General features: G+C 33.5%; 5 protein-coding genes across 5 annotated transcripts; 1 reads left to right on the top strand and 4 right to left on the bottom strand.

Annotated features, from left to right (window-relative positions):
- Positions 1–430: 430 nt before the first annotated feature.
- Positions 431–1,784, top strand: LOC113469508. Its single transcript, XM_026827281.1, has 3 exons — positions 431–542; positions 647–785; positions 1,231–1,784. Exons 2-3 carry the CDS (start codon positions 757–759, stop codon positions 1,604–1,606), a joined length of 405 nt encoding a protein of 134 aa, XP_026683082.1. The 5' UTR covers positions 431–542; positions 647–756; the 3' UTR covers positions 1,607–1,784.
- Positions 1,781–3,947, bottom strand: LOC103514243 (zinc finger protein 64 homolog, isoforms 1 and 2-like). The gene is made up of 3 exons (XM_008479111.1): positions 3,818–3,947; positions 3,117–3,320; positions 1,781–2,058 (listed from the first exon to the last, which is right to left on the bottom strand). The coding sequence occupies exons 1-3, from the start codon at positions 3,945–3,947 to the stop codon at positions 1,781–1,783; spliced, it is 612 nt and encodes a 203-aa protein (XP_008477333.1).
- A 526-nt stretch (positions 3,948–4,473) lies between these two features.
- On the bottom strand, positions 4,474–5,028 carry LOC113469507 (zinc finger X-chromosomal protein-like). The gene has a single exon (XM_026827280.1). The coding sequence runs from the start codon at positions 4,934–4,936 to the stop codon at positions 4,676–4,678; it is 261 nt and encodes an 86-aa protein (XP_026683081.1). The 5' UTR covers positions 4,937–5,028; the 3' UTR covers positions 4,474–4,675.
- Positions 5,029–6,761: 1,733 nt separating this feature from the next.
- On the bottom strand, positions 6,762–12,639 carry LOC108252995 (zinc finger protein 513-like). Its single transcript, XM_026827273.1, has 3 exons — positions 12,504–12,639; positions 7,651–7,917; positions 6,762–7,051 (listed from the first exon to the last, which is right to left on the bottom strand). Exons 1-3 carry the CDS (start codon positions 12,637–12,639, stop codon positions 6,762–6,764), a joined length of 693 nt encoding a protein of 230 aa, XP_026683074.1.
- An 857-nt stretch (positions 12,640–13,496) lies between these two features.
- On the bottom strand, positions 13,497–21,647 carry LOC108253001 (zinc finger protein Xfin-like). The gene is made up of 5 exons (XM_026827272.1): positions 21,008–21,647; positions 20,593–20,612; positions 19,871–20,357; positions 17,720–19,286; positions 13,497–14,201 (listed from the first exon to the last, which is right to left on the bottom strand). The coding sequence occupies exons 1-5, from the start codon at positions 21,319–21,321 to the stop codon at positions 13,743–13,745; spliced, it is 2,847 nt and encodes a 948-aa protein (XP_026683073.1). The 5' UTR covers positions 21,322–21,647; the 3' UTR covers positions 13,497–13,742.
- Between the last annotated feature and the right edge of the window lie 264 nt (positions 21,648–21,911).

Below are 21,911 nucleotides of genomic sequence, written 5' to 3'. Positions count from 1 at the left end.
TTTCTTTTCTCAATTAAATTAAATTAAATTCATAAAACGTACAATGTAACATGGTGTCAGGTAAATTAAATAATAATGGAAGGAACATCAATTAAATCGGAGTCGAGGAAGGACAAGAGTCTGCTTGTAAACATAACCTAAAAAATAAATAAAATTTTCACTTCTTGATTTTGGATTCCTTTAAGCATTTCTTTTCTCAATTAAATTAAATTCATAAAACGTACAATATAACATGGTGTCAGGTAAATTAAATAATAATGGAAGGAACATCAATTAAATCGGAGTCGAGGAAGGACAAGAGTCTGTTTCGAGGAATCGGTCTTCTAGTACTCAACAACACTTCCAACAAGGCAGATGCATGGAAGGATTGGGCATAGTTGTTCTCCATTTACATGACGGCGCACCAATTGACCAATGAAACAATTGAAAGGAAGCAAAATGGAAGACTTGGTACCTGCAATACAAGATATTCCTGAGGGCCTCCAACTTGGAAGGCGAAGAGGACAAGAGAAAAGTGTCCACCCTGCTCCATCACATCGGTGGTGAGGTCCTGGAAAATTTCCAGTCATTCAACTTGAATCTTTACACTGTGACACATGAGGATCTGATCAACAAGTTCAGCGAGTATTTCAGTGCAATGTCGGTGGTGAGGTCCTGGAAAATTTCCAGTCATTCAACTTGAATCTTTACACTGTGACACATGAGGATCTGATCAACAAGTTCAGCGACTATTTCAGTCCAAAGAAAAACATCACTATGGAGAGAAACCGTTTCTTCAACAGCAGGCAACAAGGTCAAACCTTGTTGGACTTTATAACCCAACTGAAAAATATTGCAGCATCCTGTCCTGTGAATTCAGGGAGAGAGACTCGATCATCAAGGACATATTTATTTGCAATATGTCTAACCAATATAACTATGGGAAGGAAAAGTTACTGGAAGATCCGGAATTGACGCTGGATAAAGCAGAGGGAGGTGGCGTCAAGGTTAGTGACCAGTCGCCAACATGTTAGTACACTTTAAAGTAGAGACAGTGTCTCAAGTCATTTGTCAAATAACCAGATTTCCAACCTTGGAAGAAGTTCCAGTCAAGGAGGAAGTCATAGTCATTCTTCAAAGTCGAATTACAATCACAGGTTGTCCAGTAACAAACCTTCGTCAAATTAAAATAAAAATTGTCTTTTAAAATTCATTAGTAATTATGGAGATAAACCGTTTCTTCAACAGCAGGCAACAAGGTCAAACCTTGTTGGACTTTATAACCCAACTGAAAAATATTGCAGCATCCTGTGAATTCAGGGAGAGAGACTCGATCATCAAAGACATTTTTATTTGCAATATGTCTAACCAATATAACTATGGGAAGGAAAAGTTACTGGAAGATCCGGAATTGACGCTGGATAAAGCAGAGGAGGTGGCGTCAAGGTTAGTGGCCAGTCGCCAACATGTTAGTGCACTTCAAATTAGAGACAGTGTCTCAAGTCATTTGTCAAATCACCAGATTTCCAACCTTGGAAGAAGTCACAGTCAAGGAAGAAGTCATAGTCATTCTTCAAAGGCGAATTACAATCACAGGTTGTCCAGTAACAAACCTTCGTCGAATTAAAATAAAAATTGTCTTTTAAAATGCATTAGTAATTAATAAAAAGTAATGCTCCACAGTAGTTTCGCAGTTGGCAGAGAAATGTGAAAACATTACACTTGGTTAGACTGCGCGGGTAAAGGGACTTTCCAGTCCTATCCCAGCAGGACAAATAAGGTATATTCTAGTCTATTCTACTCAGTCGCTGTTGTGGTACTTCTTCATGTGCAATTTCAAAGATTGTGTGTCGCGGCAGCTGTAATCACATTGGTTGCACATATATGGTTTCTCGCCCAGGTGTATGTTGAGGTGGCGCTTGATGTTGCCTACCTTGTACGTGAAGTAAGCACACGCGAAACACACGTACTTGTGTCGAAACTCGTGAGGGCGTGGCATGTACTCGCATGATTGGCAATGTTGGACCCAATCGTTTATATTGGATGACTGGAATGATCTGCAATGCAGGCAGATTTGATCTGGAATAGAGAAACACTGGTGATTGTTAGTAAAATGGTATGCTTTCCAAGGTTTTGTAGAAAAATAATAATAATAAATAAATAAATGAAATCAAAAATAAATCTGTTGGAAATCATAAGAAATATGATTTTATGATTTATTTATAAAAACAAATTTTACATAGGATGTCAACATGGAATGAGATCTATTTTTCATTATATGAGTATGAAGTTTTTTTTATGAAAACGGTTTACTAGCTAACACAAGCAATAGCTTCTTGGTTATGGCTAACTTTATTAAAACATTAATATTTTCTCAATGCAGGCAGATTTGATCTGGAATAGAGAAACACTGGTGATTGTTAGTAAAATGGTATGCTTTCCAAGGTTTTGTAGAAAAATAATGATAATAATAATAAATAAATAAATGAAATCAAAAATAAATCTGTTGGTAATCATAACAAATATAATTTTATGATTTATTTACCTATAAAAACAAATTTTACACAGGATGTCAACATGAAATGAGATCTGTTTTTCATTATATGAGTATGAAGTTTTTTTTTATGAAAACGGTTAACTAGCTAACACAAGCAATAGCTTCTTGGTTATGGCTAACTTTATTAAAACATTAATATTTTCTTTAAAGTTATACGTATGTTGTTCAAATCTATCAAAAGTATTTGTAAAAAAAAAAACTAGTTCCATTAACTTTTCATCTTCTAATTATATGGCGTCTAATCCCAGTCGAATTGTACGAGTGAAATGAGCTACAAGCAAAACAGACGAACTTGTATCGAAATCCGTCCAGGCGGGACATGGACACACACGTACGACAGTGGTTCACCAGCTCTTCAATGTCGAAAGGAAGAAATGTTTTGCAGTGAATGCAAAGGCGGACTACAACATGAAAAGAGATATGCAGTTTTAGTAAACATAAAAATAGGAATTCAGTGTTCCTAGAGGAAATAACGAAGAATAAAATGAATACAACTACAAGCAAATTTAATAACAAATTTCAAACAAGAAAAACTGCTGCAACGGGTAATTTTCCACGGCCCGATAGTCGCACATCGTACATGCGAATGGTTTCTCGCCCAAATGGATATTTATATGGCGTCTAATCCCAGTCGAATTGTACGAGTGAAATGAGCTACAAGCAAAACAGACGAACTTGTATCGAAATCCGTCCAGGCGAGACATGGACACACACGTCCGACAGTGGTTCACCAGCTCTTCAATGTCGAAAGGAAGAAATGTTTCGCAGTGAATGCAGAGGCGGTCTACAACATGAAAAGAGAGATGCAGTTTTAGTAAACATAAAAATAGGAATTCAGTGTTCCTAGAGGAAATAACGAAGAATAAAACAAAATGAATACAACTACAAGCAAATTTAATAACAAATTTCAAACAAGAAAAGGATGATCCAATGATCGAAATGCGCATCGTGTAATTGTAAGTAACAAACATGGTATCTTAAGGCTAAATAATTGAGAAATCACATTGATGGAACAAAGTAGGAATCAAAGACAAAGAATTTAGACAGAGTAGGAAATGGTAACTTTATTTGGGTAGAGGTAGAGGTATCAGACTAAAAAAATAATCGAAAAAAAAAACAAACAAAACTACCTTCAACATGACCCTTCACAAAATTACAGAGGCAACCATCCAAATATTTTCCTGCTTTCAAGTCCACCAGATCCAAAAACTTTTCGTTGCTCCCAATGTTGTTTCAATACATGCTCCTTCAAATTCCGACTATCACGACATCTAAACTCACACACAGGGCATTTAAATGGTTTCACATCCAAATGTATACACACATGTCGCCTGATGTTGCAAGCTTTGTATGTGTGAAATGAACACGCGTAACACACGTACTTGTAAAGGACAGGATTTGGGCGTGGCATGTATGCGCATGATCTACAATGTTCGACCCATCTGTTTAGATTGGACGACTGAAACGATTTGCAGTGTAAGCAGATTTGTTCTGGAAAATAAGGAATTCATTATGAACTCGAACCATCAATCTCTAGGTCAGAAATCTACGAAGGGTAGTATAAAATTCACAAGAAAAAAGAAGAGGGAATTTTCTTTGCGTTTATTATCAAATAATTTAGTACTATCCAAATCACATGATTGTGTAATGAAATCTTGCCATATGATTTTTTAGGTGAACTTTCTGAACGCTTCTATAATCACAAAGAGTACAAGCAAATGGCTTTGCTCCAAGATGTATATTTATATGGTTTCTCATATTTCCCGGATGCCAAGTATGAAAAGATGTACACGCCATGCAAACGAACTTGTATTTCAGATGATCAGGTCGATGCATGGCTGGACAGAAAAATTCCAATAGACAAATTATAAAGTTCAAGTGAGTGAAGTAGATAAAGTTACCATTCCTACGCTGTTGATAGATAGTCTTCGATAATTGAATTGGAATGAGGTTCTTCATATACAAAATTTCAACATTATATTACAAATCAAATCAAATATACATACAAGACCTTATTTAGACTGCGGGGATGCAGTCCAATAACCCTAAACAAAAATGGACGCAGCACACAAGGGATCAAGAAGTAGACTGCGAGGGTAAATCCAGTTGAACTCGTCATCTTCAAATACAATTCCAGCTTTAGGTTTTATACTCCACATCATACATTTTCGGATGGTACCGTTTCGTGTGCACCTTCAACGCTTGGGTTTCTCTCGCCTTGTAGTCGCAATAGCGGCACGGGTATGGTTTCTGGCCGGTGTGAATGTTGATGTGCTTGCGGATATTGTTGATGTAGTACGTGAAATAGGAACACCCGAAGCAGACATACTTGTAGCGATACGGGTCAGGCCGGGCCATGGACGGACAGGACTTACAATGCTCGACCAGTTCATTGTTCATATCCAGACAAGGGTGTGGTAGAAAATGGATGCGGCAATGGACACAGATCGGGTCTGTTATGATACTTTCTGAAATGAAGCATGACAATGATGTTATGTTCCTTTTATAAAATCTATTTTATCTTTTGGAAGTAATACAATTAACAGTTACCAGTGATTTAAAAATAGAATAATACTCGTATACTATTCGGTGTTTATTTAAGACTAAAAACAAATGAGATGAAGTTGTACAGGTTCATTGTTCATATCCAGACAAGGGTGTGGTAGAAAATGGATGCGGCAATGGACACAGATCGGGTCTGTTATGATACTTTCTGAAATTAAGCATGACAATGATGTTATGTTCCTTTTATAAAATCTATTTTATCTTTTGGAAGTAATACAATTAACAGTTACCAGCGATTTAAAAATAGAATAATATACTATTCGGTGTTTATTTAAGACTAAAAACAAATGAGATGAAGTTGTACACCCACGTCTGAAAGTAGAAGGTAGCTATAAATGTTATTATATGCATTCTGGTATTGTATTTTATGTAAAACTGTCCATACCACCTGAAGAAATAATAAGAGTTACGTAGTTCTAATAATATGACTAGAAATAATATTGGGATTGTAATATATTGGAATAGAATAAAATATACCCTGTTTGTACTACCAGAATGGAGTTGTACAGAATTTTTCTGTAACTTCCTACGATAACAAGTCTACAAAAGAGATATTTATACTGACTGTACTATTACATAATACATTCGGAAAAACCTGGCTAAGTTTTTGCATCTGTAGCAAAGCAGGCCATACACACAAAGTTTTTAAATAAGGGATGGTTCAGAGTGTTTCTGCATGTGTTTGAAAACAAAGGGAACACAAGGGGATATTGCACGTTTCACAAATCGTGTTCACTAGTGGTGCTTTCACGCGAGCATATGCTGGTCCGCCTTTCATCACCAGCTCTTGGTAACACCCTTTGCACCGCTTTCGCACTCTTTTCTTAGAGTCCATGCCCAAGACTTTCAAACTGTGCAGTTTTGGTTCGTTCGAGAGCGCCAGTTCTATTAGACCAAGTTCTTTGTCGTCCGATGCGTGACACTCTAGCAATGCTTGGACAGGTGGAGGCGTGTAATCGCTGTCTGTAAAACACACACAATATTAATGTATAAAAAGGAGGAACACAAACAATAGTGCCTAATTAATAAAATAAACAACAGGTGTTTGTTCATGACACATTTGAATATTAGATGTATTATATCGATTACAATAAATATTATAAGAATTATTAATAAGTAAAAGCTGATAAAAACTATGATTAATAAAATAAACAACAGGTGTTTGTTCATGACACATTTGAATATTAGATGTATTATATCGATTACAATAAATATTATAAGAATTAATAATAAGTAAAAGCTGATAAAAACTATGAAATTAAATGAGAAGTTGGAACTATCCTCTATTAATATTAAATGATGACTCTTAGAATGGTTAATATACAAATTCAAGATTCAATTTTGAGAGTTTGTAGATTTTGACCAAAAATTAAACGTCAATAGAGGATAAAGGAAAAAGAAGCGAAATCATAAAGGTTCCAAGGGCAGTGGAAAACCAAACACAGAATGACTAGATATTTTTCAGAAATGCTTGATTATAAATTTTACAATTAAATGTGATTTAAAATTAACTATGTTTTACAGTAGGATATTGAATAAAAATTAAAATTATGCTGAAATTTTAATACTTTTATAACTAATAGGAAATAATACACTTTGAAATTGATCGTTATTGCCTACATAATCTACCCAAGTATTTCCCCAACACAGAATATTAATTTCAATTTAATTTTTTACTATGATGAGATAACATGTGCAATTTCAAACACTTGTTTTCTATCGCGCTATATTTACACAGAGTACATTTATATGGTTTCTCTCCAATATGCTTATTTATATGTCTTCTCATATTGCTATTAATAAATGTTACAAAGGGACATTTAAAACACATGAACTTAGAATAGTCGAAGGCGTTCTGTCGAGGCATGGAGCTGCAGGTTTTGCAATGTTCGATGAGCTTGTTTGTGTCGGATGCATATTGCAGTTTGCAATACTGACAGGTTTGATAGACTGAAATGAGAACAAGAAATTCACAATCATATAGAAAATTCAATTGATAGAAAAGTGGCCACTGTAAAGAATAAATTGAACAAAAAAGACAGGAGCTATGATGGTAAACAGGATATCATGTATTGGAAGAACAGAAGAAATGCGAGGAACAAGAAGTCTAAGCAACGACCGTCTGGCATGTTTAAACAGGTAAGAAATTGCTGCTAAATTAAGTGGGGGTGTATTCGAAAGATCTATTTGAGGGGTTGTATTATGTTTAATTTGGATGGTTGGGTAGCGGAAAACTTAAATAATAGCATCAGTGTTAAAACGAGGGACAGAAAACCACACCAAACAAAGGACAGCAAACTGATATGATCTCAGGAGCCAAATTTAGTTCAAGCATAAATAAATCATAATGGTCTTAAAAATAAGAAAAAAAAAATCACATAAAGATATTTCGGTAATGATAAATGGCATATTTAAATGTTTTAGATTTAGTCGATGTCTCAAGATTGTCAACATCCAGTCAAGTTCAAGCTTTTTTAACCACACAAAGATGTCAAACTCGTACTGTTTGGATTTGATCTATTTTCATGTCCTGTTAGTTATCCCGATACCGTGATATTTGGACTTGTGTACTCGCAGGCATTTGAACTCCGTGGCACTGTACGGACAAATGTTACATTTATGTGGTTTCTCGTCAAGATGTTTATAAATGTGCTTCTTAATGTTGGCAGCGTGATAGGTGAAATATCGGCAAGTATAGCACATGAATCGATAGTCGAACGAGTTCTCTCGCGGCATGGATTGGCAATTTTTGCAATGATTCGTGAGCTGAACAGGATCGGCCGGTATGACCCGCGTACAATACATGCACACCTGATCTGAGAAAACGCCAGGAGAAAAATATTAAGTTAGGAAGAAGTACATGTGAACCTAAAAGTACAGGACTTTTTCGAGAATAATAAATAAAATAAAAAAAATAAACACTTCTTTTTACGAGATATGTACATTTTATTTCAATATTTCAGCGAGGAATATTATCAACACATTTCAAATGCATAAAAAAGAGAGAAAAATCGTAAACATATTAGGTAAAAAATACTTGAGATCAGAAGTACCCAATTTAATCGAGATTAAGTCAGGCACATTCCCTGAAAGAGATAATGAACAATGATTTGGTCTAAAACAATTCCTTACGTGAGATCATAATAATAAAAGAGGGAGGGTTGGGCATTTGTAGGAGTGTAATATTGGAGTGAAAATAACGAAGGAACATACTGACGATTACTGACGACGATGAGAGAGAGAGAGAGAGAGAGAGAGAGAGAGAGAGAGAGAGAGAGAGAGAGAAGAGAGAGAAAGTGACAAATACCTACTTGGGGACAGAAAAAAAAGGAAATGAAGGGTTCAAAAGGATAATACCTAAAACAAACCTCGTGAAGAAATATGGACAGTTTAGTTAGAAGAGCTTACAATATTTTTTTATTCGACTTACTTAAGTTATCAATTTGGAAAGCTAAGAGGAGTAAAAGCTTTCTAATGATGTAGGTTTGAAGTTATTTTTTTGTCTTTGGCACCCTTTTTTAGGCAAACATTTAAGTACTACAGACTAAAATCTGCACTTAGTCAGAGGTTAGAAAAAGGTGCTTCTTTTAGACCATTAGGTAAATGGAAGATCTTCCCGCCATTTTTCTGCAATTGCGGGCAAATGTGACGCGGGATTTTTTGGGACTTTTTATGGCATATTAAGGGAAGGGTATTATAGACCACTTTGGCACAGGTTTGAACTTTTTTTTTTTGGATGCCCACTTTTTCCCGGGGGGGAAAAGGAGCGCCATCCGAGAACATTAGGTATGTGGGAGATAATAGGAGAAATATGGAGTTTCCCCAAAAATCAAGCTTTCAAGCAACAAAAAACAATTATTAGAAAAAATAATGAACGTTTCTGATGTAAAATTAAATTTCCTTCAATATTTTCCAGGTCAAAAGTTCCTAAATTCAACGGTTCTATGAGAAAAAAAGCAGTTGAAATAATTTTTTCCCAATTTTTTAATTTTGGCGGAAAAATTACCTTTTTACGCGAAAGCGCGTAAGTAACTTGGCAACGGTGCATCGTAGCAAAGAGTTATTGGTGTCAAATTGTAGGATAGTAGAATCATATTTTATGACTTTTTTTCATTTTAGGCACTCGTTTACCCAATAAATGAGAAATTCGTTCGGAAAACGAGATTTTTTTCCAATTTCCGCCGTTTTTCCGCAATTGCGGCCAAATGTGACGCGGGATTTTTTGGTACTTTTTATGGAATAATACGGGAAGGGTACTGAACAGTTTGGCATAGGTTTGATTTTTATTATTATTATTATTATTATTTTTTTTATGCCCGGGTAAAATGTTAATTTTACTTTACTAAAAGAAGTTTTGACGCATTCACTTGGTTAAAAATGTTCCAGCTTAGTTGGCTTGGAGGGTAGCACACCTGCCCTGTAAGCTCTAGGTCGCGGGTTCGATTCTCACCCGAGGCGAACTTTATCCTAAACAGATAAGGTTTGTTTTTGGAACGTTAACCTTGCCGAAGTTCAATCCCACGAGCACAAAAAAGAGTATTGAGTAATAATAGCGGTCGATCATTAGATTCATTAGCCAACCATTAAAGCATCTGTAAAATAAACGGGTACAAAGGTTTGAACGGGCCAACAGGATCAGCGCTAATGGACATCCACAGTGTGTGGATTCCACACACTAGGATAAAGAGGAGTAGGTACAAACAAAGGTTTTCGGCCCATTTTTTACTGACCTATCAAACAAATTGCATACGTGGAATACCTAATTAGGAGCACAATGAAAACAAAAGTGAAGTAAATAATAAATATAAATACTTGGATTGTGTAAGTTACACAACGAAGTAAGTTCGTTTTGTTTTATTTGTAAGAAAAAGAAATACAGTTACCTACTTAAAAAGAACAACAAACGTGAATATTTCATGGAACACTCTACATTACTAACTACTTAATTAAATACATATCTATCAATATGCATACTTAGGATCATTATGAATATTATTTAATTGTAAACTAAATTTACTGTGATTCCCATGTACCTAAGTAATATGTGAGAACATAAATTATATTTGAAAATGTGCGTGAAATCATATGGAATACATCCCCCTGTGTTCCCAATAGATCAGAGGATTTTATATATACATTTATAGAGATTTTGGAACTTGTGATCAGCAAGGAACAGGGGGATGCATTTATGATTTTTGCTAGATTCTCAAATACCATTAATATATTCACACACAGCTTGTAGGTATGTTAGTGCAAGTATATGAGTAGACATAAGACTCAAGAAGAGATTTTAGTGCATTGTCTTTCCAAAAAATTTGACCCAAACATTACTTTTTTTTTTTTTTTTTTTTGAAAAAATACAATAAAATGCAAAAAAAAAATAGTAAGTAATTGATATCATATTGCTTATTTATATCATATTATTATTTTTCATTTTATTTTTATTTATTATTATTATTTTTTTTTTCTTTTAAGAATAAATCTGAATTATGCCCAGGTACTTTCAGAATAGTTCTGAAAAGCCCCTTTACTTGGGTATCAAATCCTATCTGTTTAGGATAGGTAAAGTTTGCTTCAGGTAGAAATTTAACTTGTGACCATGTGCTTACAATGCAGCTAACCTCCAAGCTTATATGGCCACTGAATCTACTGATGTATAAATTAATTAGCTTTCTTTTTTCAGATATCCACTCAATATCTTGTTGTAAAAATAAACAAAACAATGTTTCAACTTAACCATTGATGTTTTTTATTTCTTTATATTTTTTAGGAAAAAATGGAATAGGTAATTTATTAAATCAGCATAACAAGTAGAAGGGGGTGTTTAAGTACATTGATTTTTTTTTTTACATTGGAAGTAGGTAGGTACTTACTTAAATATAATACCTAGATCAATAAAAAAAAAAAAAAAATGGGAAAGGGGGGGGTTTTTTTTAAAAAAAAAACCCAAAAAAAAAAAAAAAAAAAAAAAAAAAAAAAAAAAATCACTACAACATATGTACCTACCTCCACACCACTTGATTTTGGTGTGGTGCCCACTTGCAGATTTTCAACATCTGTTTTAGTAAGTGTTAGACTCATTTGCCTCATTAGACTCATTTGCACCATGTTTTATTTGCAAACTAATGACTTTTCATAATAATAAATTACAGGATTATTGACGTGTCAGAATTGTAAACAAAAGCTTTGGGCAGATATGTCAATTGTAATTGAGCACTGTAGAATCTGCCCAAAAGTGCCTAGACCTGATAAATCCTATGAATATGTTTGCTATGAGTGTGACTACCATGTTCGATTTACGAGTCTCATGAAAAGACATGTTTGTGTACACCTGGGTGTGAAACCATTCAAATGTTACTATTGCAATTACAGCAGTAATCAACATGGAAACGTAACCTCTCACATGAAAATAAAACATCAAAATTAAATGTGTGTAGAATTAAAATAATTTGTACCTTTTTTAATTAGATACCTATTTTCCAATCTTATTTTTATTGTAATATCTTTCACTCAGTAATACTTGTAGAAAATTTTCATTGTCCTTTCTTAAATTCAGTATCTGAACTCCTATAAAATCTCTTTGATTTAGTAAATTTATTGTTCCTTATTAATAATTTCCTCTTTTTTATTATAATTATCGGTTATTATTTGTTAGTTTTAATTATTATCATCAATTGTGATTTTCTTTATCATTTAGTCAACAGACACCTTCAAAATTATTAAAACCAAGGTGGGAAATAGTGCCATTGATGTACACATTACACAACTGATATAGGTACTACCTGATGTCTTTTTTATCTCCTTTTTCGTAAATTAATTCGGCCATGATTCACTTTAGCTAAGTGATACTTGCTTAAAATAAAAAAAAAGGACATCTCATTTCAAAAAAAAAAAAAAAGTCAAGACCAAGTACAGCTCTGTGTCCCATTTCTACTTTATTAGTTATTACTGTTATTAGATATGTACAAGAATTTCAACTTGTGAATATATCAGCTTGTATTAATAATAAGCTAACCGATTTCGCATTTCAGAATTATTACTTTGTTTATTTTGCGACGAACCTCTAGAGAGCAAAGTATCTGCATTGATTACACATCTTTGTTCAGGCGCTCAAAAGTGTGAAATGAACACGCGTAACACACGTACTTGTAAAGGACAGGATTTGGGCGTGGCATGTATGCGCATGATCTACAATGTTCGACCCGTCTGTTTAGATTGGACGACTGAAACGATTTGCAGTGTAAGCAGATTTGTTCTGAAAAATTAAGGAATTCATTATGAACTCGAACCATCAATCTCTAGGTCAGAAATCTACGAAGGGTAGTATAAAATTCCAACATCTTCTAATGTTGTTTTAACACATGCGCCTTCAAAGTCCGATTATCACGACATTTAAACTCACACATATTGCACGTAAATGGTTTCTCGCCCAAATGCATCCCGAGATGTCGTTTAATATTACCGGTGTTGTACGTGTAGAACTTGCACGCGAAACACACATACTTGTAGCGATAGGCGTTCGGCCGTGGCATGTGCATGCACGATTTACAATGCTCCAAACATCTTCTAATGTTGTTTTAACACATGCGCCTTCAAAGTCCGATTATCACGACATTTAAACTCACACATATTGCACGTAAATGGTTTCGCGCCCAAATGCATCCCGAGATGTCGTTTAATATTACCGCTGTTGTACGTGTAGAACTTGCACGCGAAACACACATACTTGTAGCGATAGGCGTTGGGCCGTGGCATGTGCATGCACGATTTACAATGCTCCAATAGATCGTTAAACTCGACCGACAGAAATGATTTGCAATACAAGCAGAATGCATCTGAAAACAGGAGACTTGGCAGAATTTAGTTTTGTAAACGGAACAAAGTAGGAATCAAAGACAAAAAATTTAGACAGAGTAGGAAATGGTAACTTTATTTGGGTAGAGGTAGAGGTATCAGACTAAAAATATTACAAGATTTACAAGGTGTTTCTCTGTTGTATGTAAATAAATAATAATAAAAAAAAAAAAACAAAAAAAAACTTCGTTAAACTCGACCGACAGAAATGATTTGCAATACAAGCAGAATGCATCTGAAAACAGGAGACTTGGCAGAATTTAGTTTTGTAAACGAAACAAAGTATTGTTTTGTACAATGCTTATGGTACCTGAGATCAATCAATGTGATTTCTCAATTATTTAGCCTTAAAACCTACAACGTCCCCCTTAGAACAGCTGATCGATTGACATGATATCATTCAAAATAAAAAGAATAACCGTAAAATTCAGTCGACTTTGACAATGGTTCAAATCACCAGCTTTCTATTTTATTTCCCGTGTTTTAGTGTTAAATGTTACCGATATACGTGTTTTTTCGTTAGTGTTTCAATAACGAAGCAAAAAGGTATTTACATTTATAAAAGTGTAGTAATTATGTGAATATAATTTAAAAGGTTTTTGATTTGCGTAAAATAAGTATGATTTAGGCAATGCTAGAAGTTCTGAACTGAAAACCCTATTCAGATAAGAAGACAATGCTTCCAATTTTGGTGCTTTCTTTTAGAACTTCAATATCTCTGGGAAAAGCACATAAAATTTAAATACAGTAAAGGGGCCGCGAAGTAAAAAGTTTGTGATCCGCTGTCTTATATCACAAATTTATTCACGATATTCTTGTGATGTCGAATCATGTGATTCAGCACGGACTTCTTTTCCACGGCCTTGTAATTGCACACGCTGCACGTATACGGTTTCTCGCCCAGATGGATTCGCACGTGACGCTTGATGTTGCCGCTGATAGAAGTGAAATAGGCGCACGCATAACACACGTACTTCTGCTGCACGGGATCGTCACGTGGCATTTTCTCGCACGTCCGACAGTGCGTGATCAGATCCTCGACGACAGTGGAATAGAATTCGTTGCAGTGGATACACGCGACGTGCGGATTTCGAAAGCCCATGTTCACGTTTTTGAGCGAGGGTGACGAGTCTTGGTCGCGGACGACTTTGGAATCCTCGTCGAGCGATTGAAGATCACACAGGGGTTCGAGAATGTGGAGTAGGTCTGCGGACACAGTTGAAAATAGAAGGCGAAAAGTTCGATATCAGGGATTATCAGACTGAATTTATTGTACGAAGAGATGTCTTTCTGGATTCTTATTGAATAAAGTTTTTCTATTTAGATGACAACAAAAACATCACTTTGCAAATGGGTAGGTAAACTATTTCGTCAGTCAAGGTTTTTTTTTTATTTGTTGATGAAAGTTTGATGACAGAAAGAAAGAAATGACAAGAAAAGAAGTTTGATACTTTTGAAAGGGAAAGAATGATAGAAAGATGTAGTGAAGGGTGTTTTACGGAATTCCCATACGCAAACTATAGATAAATGACAAAAAAGATACAATAGTAAAGAGAGGCGAATCTGTAAAAGAAATAGAAAGAGGAAGAGTGGTATAGAGATGGGAAGGAAAGGCATGCTAGTTGCCATAGGGTATTATTAACCTCTTAAAAGTAATACCCAATTCAGAAGAAAATTCTTTTAACTTCAGAAGTTTTACAAAACGAAATAAACTATTGATTTGGATATTTTGGCACTTTTCACAAATCTGTTCAAGTAATTTTTTCACCATTAAGTAGGTAGTGTGAATTACACGTTTAGAAAGATCAGTTTTCTTATTATGTTTGAATAAAATATAGAAGAAGACAATGAAGGATTTACTAAAAGAAAGAAAAGAGCATTGTGAGACATTTAGAAGGATCAACTTACCTGCTCACTCTAGTAAAAGATGAGATATCTGTAGATGCATGTGAAAGCATGCTTGGGATGTTAGATTGAGATAAATAAAGAACGCAAGTAGAAGAAGACCAATAATGAAGTGCCAAGTTTATTCAAATTATAAATATAAAGGAACAAGAAACACACAGTATGTAAATTTAGAAAGTATAATTTTCCAAAGATAGAAAGTTGTAGGAATAAATAACAAATCTAACCTACTGACACTTATCTAAATCTGAATGTTGTTGGACCTAATTCTGTAAATTAATGTAATAAAACCTAAGGAGAGTACTGATATATTACTTACTAAATTAATAATACCTACTAAGATGAAATAAGCCTTAGTTATGTAAATATTTGTATATTATACCATATCTCATGTTTAAGATTTAATACCTAAGACTAGATATGTTTACTAATGACAAGAATACTCTACTAAATAATACCTTAGAAATCATATGAAACTCCAAATGAAGTCTGGAACGATAAAATCTAAATAAAAACTTCATAAGATATTTTAATTTCGATAGAAATAAGATAGAAAATTTCGAAGAGTTCCATAAAGATACGGTTTTAAAACACCATAAAAATTATTTTTTAAGAGGAGCATTTACAAAGCATATACCTAAGTAAGTAGGTACTTTACAAAATGACTAGATATGTATATGTAACTATGTTAAAAACAGTAATAATTAGGTATTCGAATAAAATGCTAACATGCTAACAACAAAAATATTAAAAGAAACTTATGATTATTTGGTTAGAAAAGATATGTTTCCAGTTAAGTTAGGTATACTTACTTAAATAAATTTAAATTCAAGACAAACGTAATAACGTCAAAGGTACTTATTATATTAAAAACAATTAAAGAAAAAAAGATACTTTTTGATATGTATTGGTTAATTTTAAATTTATAGACTAGAAAAATGTTCCTTATTCAAATCTAAAATAATGTAATTTTTGCTCGTAATGTATAATATTATAATAAATTAATGTTAATGATAGTAACGATATACTTATATAAACAAATAAAATAGCTAATAATACTAAATATCATATATTCAGTACATTTATTAATTGTTAATTAAACATTGATATGTTTGTTTTCATGTTATAGGATATGTTGGGTTCAATTTAAAAATTTAAAACTATTTCTAAGAGAAAGATATTTCAGAATAGTATTTCAAAACATTTATTGCAAAAAATATTTAAACTGATACAATTAAAAATACTGATAAGGTTTGTACGAAATTTAAAAATAGCGATTCTAAATTCAAACTATAAACTAGATTCCTACGTATAATGATTCCTATTCCTAAACTAATTTTCTTAATAACTGATATGTTTGCGTTTCAAATTTTGAAAGTCTTACAAAATAAGTTTTAAAGATTATGATATGTTTCGTTACAATAAGTTAACACATATTGAGATCTATGTAACAAATCTAAATAATCACAATAAATTTTAAACTTTTTCTTGGCTATTAATAACATGACTTGACGATGATTATTTATTTCATTGGGTGAATTAAAGTAAAAAGTATTTTGTCTAAAAAGTTATCGATCATTTTCCATGTCCAAGTATTACCTACATAAAATCATAAAGGTTCCAAGGGCAGTGGAAAACCAAACACAGAATGACTAGATATTTTTCAGAAATGCTTGATTATAAATTTTACAATTGAATGTGATTTAAAATTAACTATGTTTTACAGTAGGATATTGAATTAAAAATTAAAATTATGTTGAAATTTTAATACTTTTATAATTAATAGGAAATAATACACTTTGAAATTGATCGTTATTTCGTTATTGCCTACATAATCTACCCAAGTAGTAATCGAGATTAAGTCAGGCACATTCCCTGAAAGAGATAATGAACAATGATTTGGTCTAAAACAATTCCTTACGTGAGATCATAATAAATTAATTATTTGATAATAATAAAAGAGGGAGGGTTGGGCATTTGTAGAAGTGTAATATTGGAGTGAAAATAACGAAGCGCTATACTAGTAATGAAAGTATTGCAATCGGTTCAAATTTTCAAAATCGGGAAATGGTTGGAAATATCCGTTTTGGGATCCCCTGATGCCAAAAAAGTGGTTTTTAGCCCATGGTCTGTACGTACGTTTGTACTACAGGTTTAAATGGGAAAAAGTAAAAAGTTGTATACAAAATATCTCTAAAACGGTTTGTCGTAAATTTGGTATGATATCCCGGTATGGTCCAAGGACGCGAGTGTAACAATTTGGTAAAAATCGGATAGTCACCCATCCAGATATTAACCAATGTAATTGTTACTTAACCCTTATTTCGTGGAAAAGGTTGAAAAGTTTGTATACAAAATATCTCAAGAACGGTTTGTCGTAGAGCGATGAAATTTGGTATGCTCTACCGGTATGGTCCAAGGACACCACTGTAACAATTTGGTAAAAATCGGACGACTGTCCGATATCAACCAAAGTCAATGTTGCTTCGAACTTCATACTTTTTTTAATTCCTTATTACACGGAGAGTATTTTAAGACAAAAAATTTTCGACCAAAAATTGGCCGCCGTAGGCTGCCGATTTTCGGACTTAGAAAAATTTTCAACAAAAAATAAAAAAAAAAGTTCAATGTTTGGACAATTTTAAATGATCCCTTTAACTTTAACGGGGAGTATTTCAAGATAGGAAATTTTTGACCAAAAATTGGCCGCCATATAAGCGGCTTGGGACTTGGAAAAATTTTCACTTTTTTTTTTCTTTTTTCAAATATGTATTCCGCAAAAGTAACAGAAAGTCGTGTGATGTTCACACCAGATTTTTTTTATTATTAGTATTATTATTATTATAAGCTCAATTAATTGATAATACCATGTTTAATTTTCAAATGTATTCTCAAGTTTGAGCTTTGTGTACTATTGTACGGACATTTGGTACATTTAAATGGTTTCTCTCCGGTGTGCGTCCAAATGTGTTTCCTTAAATTTGAAAGTTTCATAGTTGCATATTTACAAATACAACATATTAAATGTTTACCATATTCGTCCGTATCTATTTGTAGACATGTTGTTGAGTGGTCATAAATATCGTTGTACGTTATTTCTTTGGAACAATAAATACAATTCCAATGGTCAGGATAGACTTCTTTGATTTTAATATTTTTTATTGACTCGGGAATCGGAGGACTTTTCAACTTTTTCCGAAAATTCAAAAGATCTTTTTTTGTATATTTCCGATGTTTAGTTATTTTATTGGATGCATTCGGGGTTACAGTTTTTATGTTGTTTTTACTTTTTATATTGATTTTACCGAGTGCGACAAGAGAATTTTTTATGTTTGAACATGTAGAGTTTACGGAAGGATTTCCTTCTGTACAGTTGGTCTTTTGGTTAGATAAGTGTTTGTAAACTTTCCGTATTTTAGAAATATTCTGCGAGATTGGATTTTTACCTGACTCTTGCAAAATAGAGTCTGTAGCTTTTATATTATTATTGTCTAAATCATCATTGTTATTTTGATTGGCCAGAACAATTTTTGTTTTCTGTTCTACTGAATTTCCCTCGTCAGAATAATTCATGGAGTATTTAGCACGTTCAATTAATTTCTTTTTGGGGTTCAAAATATTTTGTTCACACGATTTAATGTATTCGTTCAGTGAGTTTATCTTTTTATCATCCGATGGTTTCAACTCTTGTTCATCTAACTTGCTGTCTACAGTCAGGCTGTATTTAAGAAGACGACAGTTTTCTTTCAATTTTGCTAGTTCAACTTCAGTATTTGAACAATGATTTTTTTCATTGTTATAACCACTATCAATAACAACATCATTTTTATCAGTTGCTTCCGATAAGGAATAATTTAAAGTGACACTATCTAAACAAGTGTCACCTGAATCAGATGAACCAACTTCAGAAAATTTAGTGATATTGAAGTTGTTTGTTTTTATTACATCTTCCAAAACAAAGGACTTCGGTGAGTTGATTTTCCAACCAACAGATGAAGTGGGTAATAATTTTCTGGGGATAGTTTTTAGTTTAGTGAAGTTCACTGTGCTGGGTTTAGTAAATTTATTAGGACTTTGCACACATGTTATAGGAGATTCACCAGAAATGGAAGTAAAGGTAGTGATCGACGTACAAGTTGTAATTTCACCAGATGGGACCTTTGACACTGTAGAAACTAAAGGTTTGATAGATGAATATGAACCTGCGATTTTTTGATCTTTGTTATGGACCATAGAACTAAAAGTTTTACCAGGAGTTCTTTTAGGTATGGTCTTGGTTAAAATATTTGTTGTTTTCAAATGAGAGTTGCTTGGAGTTTTCGTCTTCACAGTAACTGTTTCGTTTGCAGGTGAAGTTCTTGATGAAACAATTGGGACAATTTTCCAAGATACTGGAACTTTGATCAAAATATTATCTGAAAAGGAAATTAACAAAGTGGTTAGCATTAGTTAATTACCAAATTTTTTCATTGAAAATGAATGGAAAAATAGTCAAATAAAACATCATTTATAACAGAATACCAACAGTATTTATTTAGGACACAAAATATGTCAAAAGAAAAAGAAATTTAAACATGATTACTTAAGTAAGTAATACCTATTTACGTCAATTTTGCTTTAGTTCCTTTTTAATTCCACTCCCAAACAATCTCAGGTAGGTGAATATAATACGTACCTACAATTTTGAAACAAAATATCGGCTGTTACTATTATGTATGACAGTAAAGTTTTTTGTACGTTTAAGAAAAAGACAATTTTAAATTTTTGGACAGGTTCTATAAAAGCATGAAGTTTTTTCGACGTTTTAATGTGCATTTTAAAATTATGAAGGCCATCAAATGGTAATCATGACAGAAGAATGGTAGTATACCAAATAAAGAAGGAATGAGGTAGGTATAAAGATAAGGGAAAATTTGTGTTTCGGAAAAAAAGTTCAGGGTTGACATAATAGAGTGAAAAATAAAATTGAATGAACAGAAACAGATTCAAACGAAGATATTTTAAATTCACATTTTGCCGTGTCTAACTTGACTGTGTTGCTTCAAATTTCCATACAAACTACAGGTGAAATCACAATATTTACATTCATACGGTTTCTCTCCTGTATGAGATCGAATATGGGCGATAAGAACATCGTTTCTATTGGTGGAGTACGGACATTGACTGCATTTAAATGGTTTCTCGCCAGTGTGCCTCCTAATGTGATACAACATGTAAAACTTCAAGTACGTGTGATAGTCACAGAAGACGCAGGTATATCGGTAGCTTTTATCTACCCGACTCACGCTCAAACAGAGTTTCGAGTGCTCCAATAGAACTAGGGAATTGAATTTGGGTAAGCTTGCATGGCAATGTCTGCAAACGAAAAAGTCTGAAAGTAATTTACAAAGAGGGGTATTAAATTTCATAATCTTTCTTTGAATAGGTAGATACTGTAATGACTTTCTACTCACCTTTATTTGAAATGAACTTTTTTTAATATCTAGTTTTAAATAATCTTTAAAAATAGTAATACCTAGCCTTACAGAAAATTAATACTATAATATCTCTAAAACAGAAACCCTACAGAAAATGAATAGATAAAAAGACAGCTAAGTTACATTTTAAAAACATAATTTTGAAACGTTTTATTCTTTTGTTACCCTGAGGTCGATTCCGATTATTTCTACACATGCATTATTAATCTCACCTATTTTTATAGTGCACACAATGTAAACATTCCGATAATATACCTATGACATGTAATGTAAAACTGTACCTATTGTACAATTTGTTATTGTTAAATCTTATAAGAAGATTTCATTAAAAACAATAGATATTTATGAAAAAGTTTATTTTACATCCTTCGAAATGAAACCCGAGCCAATAATGAATTTGATCGAGGGTTAATGCCGTTAACCACTCTATCATAGGTTGTGTTACCCACTTTATTATAAATTACACGAGTAGGTACCTATTTAATAAAGAAAAAAAATCTGTCAAAATATGTAGTAACAAAAATATCAGTGGACGGATCACCTCAAGGCACATAGACTTCTTTTACCTTTGGAGACCTTATTCTATCATTTAGGAAACATTAATTTAAAAATCACAATTTTCAAACGAGATCATCTCAAATAAAGCCAGAAACGCACACTCAACTGTGGCTAATGTCTCACAGAAATATGCTGCTTCAAATTCGAGCTCGTCGAAGCTTCGTACGTACAAAACTCACATTTAAACGGTTTCTCGCCCGTATGTGTCCGAATGTGGGTCGTCAGCGCCGACGATTGGGCACTTTTATACGGACAGAACGGGCATTTAAACGGTTTCTCGCCCGTGTGGCGTCGAATGTGCAGGCGCATGTGAACCGAGGAGAGGGAGTGGTACTCGCAGGCGAAGCACACGAAGCGGTGCGAAGGGTCCCGACGAGACACAAACTCACACGATTCGCAGTGGTGCAGAAGTTCCGGACTGGACATTAGAACGAACTGTTTGCAGTGACGACACCGGATTGTATCTGGAACTGGAAGGCGGACATCTTGAGAGCCGTTTCTGACTGTGACTGAACACAAGAACAGTTCGGGAAAAAAGACCGAGAAGTAGACGAAGCCTCAACTGTTTGCTTTTTTAGTTTGAAGTAAGATGCGAAAGAGATCGAAGTAGGATGCGAAATAAGTAGACTTAGAAGAAAAAGATACAATAACCTATGTGGATACAGAAGTTGTATGGTATTGATAAATATTATAAGTCGTTTAGTACGTAACAAGCAAATTGAAAGGGTCGAACATACTGACGATTACTGACGACGATGAAGACAGACGACACCGAAGCGAATACAATAGTCCGTCCCCTATACCTTTTATTATTAGTAATAATAAAGGAAGGACGGACTAAAAATGATATGTTAAAAATGTGCATTTAGTTTTGGTTTAAAAGGCTGAAAAAAAAGTTTGCAGTGAGAAATAAATAAAATACTTCCTCTTTTTTTAAACCAATAAGCATTCCATTACTTATAGCTTCCGTTTCCTCACCAATTATGTATTAAATAAAATACTTCCTCTTTTTTTAA

The sequence above is a fragment of the Diaphorina citri genome, unplaced genomic scaffold, assembly GCF_000475195.1.
Source record: "Diaphorina citri unplaced genomic scaffold, Diaci psyllid genome assembly version 1.1 scaffold1108, whole genome shotgun sequence".
Taxonomy (NCBI): Eukaryota; Metazoa; Arthropoda; class Insecta; order Hemiptera; family Psyllidae; genus Diaphorina; species Diaphorina citri.
The sequence above is the reverse complement of the archived record's forward strand: the minus strand, read 5'-3'. Positions and strand labels throughout refer to the sequence as shown.

What these genes read in the sequence shown, in the direction of transcription:
- LOC113469508 (XM_026827281.1), top strand. Translation starts at nt 757, where the DNA reads ATGGAGAGAAACCGTTTCTTCAACAGCAG. An exon ending in AACCGTTTCTTCAACAGCAG is followed by an intron (nt 786 to 1,230) that starts GCAACAAGGTCA and finishes CTTCAACAGCAG; the next exon opens with GCAACAAGGTCAAACCTTGT.
- LOC103514243 (XM_008479111.1), bottom strand. Translation starts at nt 3,947, where the DNA reads ATGCCACGCCCAAATCCTGTCCTTTACAAGTACGTGTGTTACGCGTGT. An exon ending in ACCATTTAAATGCCCTGTGT is followed by an intron (nt 3,321 to 3,817) that starts GTGAGTTTAGAT and finishes TTCATGTTGTAG; the next exon opens with ACCGCCTCTGCATTCACTGC. An exon ending in GGGCGAGAAACCATTCGCAT is followed by an intron (nt 2,059 to 3,116) that starts GTACGATGTGCG and finishes TCTCTATTCCAG; the next exon opens with ATCAAATCTGCCTGCATTGC.
- LOC113469507 (XM_026827280.1), bottom strand. Translation starts at nt 4,936, where the DNA reads ATGAACAATGAACTGGTCGAGCATTGTAAGTCCTGTCCGTCCATGGCC.
- LOC108252995 (XM_026827273.1), bottom strand. Translation starts at nt 12,639, where the DNA reads ATGCACATGCCACGGCCGAACGCCTATCGCTACAAGTATGTGTGTTTC. An exon ending in ACCATTTACGTGCAATATGT is followed by an intron (nt 7,918 to 12,503) that starts GTGAGTTTAAAT and finishes GCGTTTTCTCAG; the next exon opens with ATCAGGTGTGCATGTATTGT. An exon ending in ACACAAGTCCAAATATCACG is followed by an intron (nt 7,052 to 7,650) that starts GTATCGGGATAA and finishes TTCTCATTTCAG; the next exon opens with TCTATCAAACCTGTCAGTAT.
- LOC108253001 (XM_026827272.1), bottom strand. Translation starts at nt 21,321, where the DNA reads ATGTCCAGTCCGGAACTTCTGCACCACTGCGAATCGTGTGAGTTTGTG. An exon ending in TTTTACATTACATGTCATAG is followed by an intron (nt 20,358 to 20,592) that starts GTATATTATCGG and finishes CTATTTTTAAAG; the next exon opens with ATTATTTAAAACTAGATATT. An exon ending in AAATTAAACATGGTATTATC is followed by an intron (nt 14,202 to 17,719) that starts AATTAATTGAGC and finishes GATAATCCCTGA; the next exon opens with TATCGAACTTTTCGCCTTCT.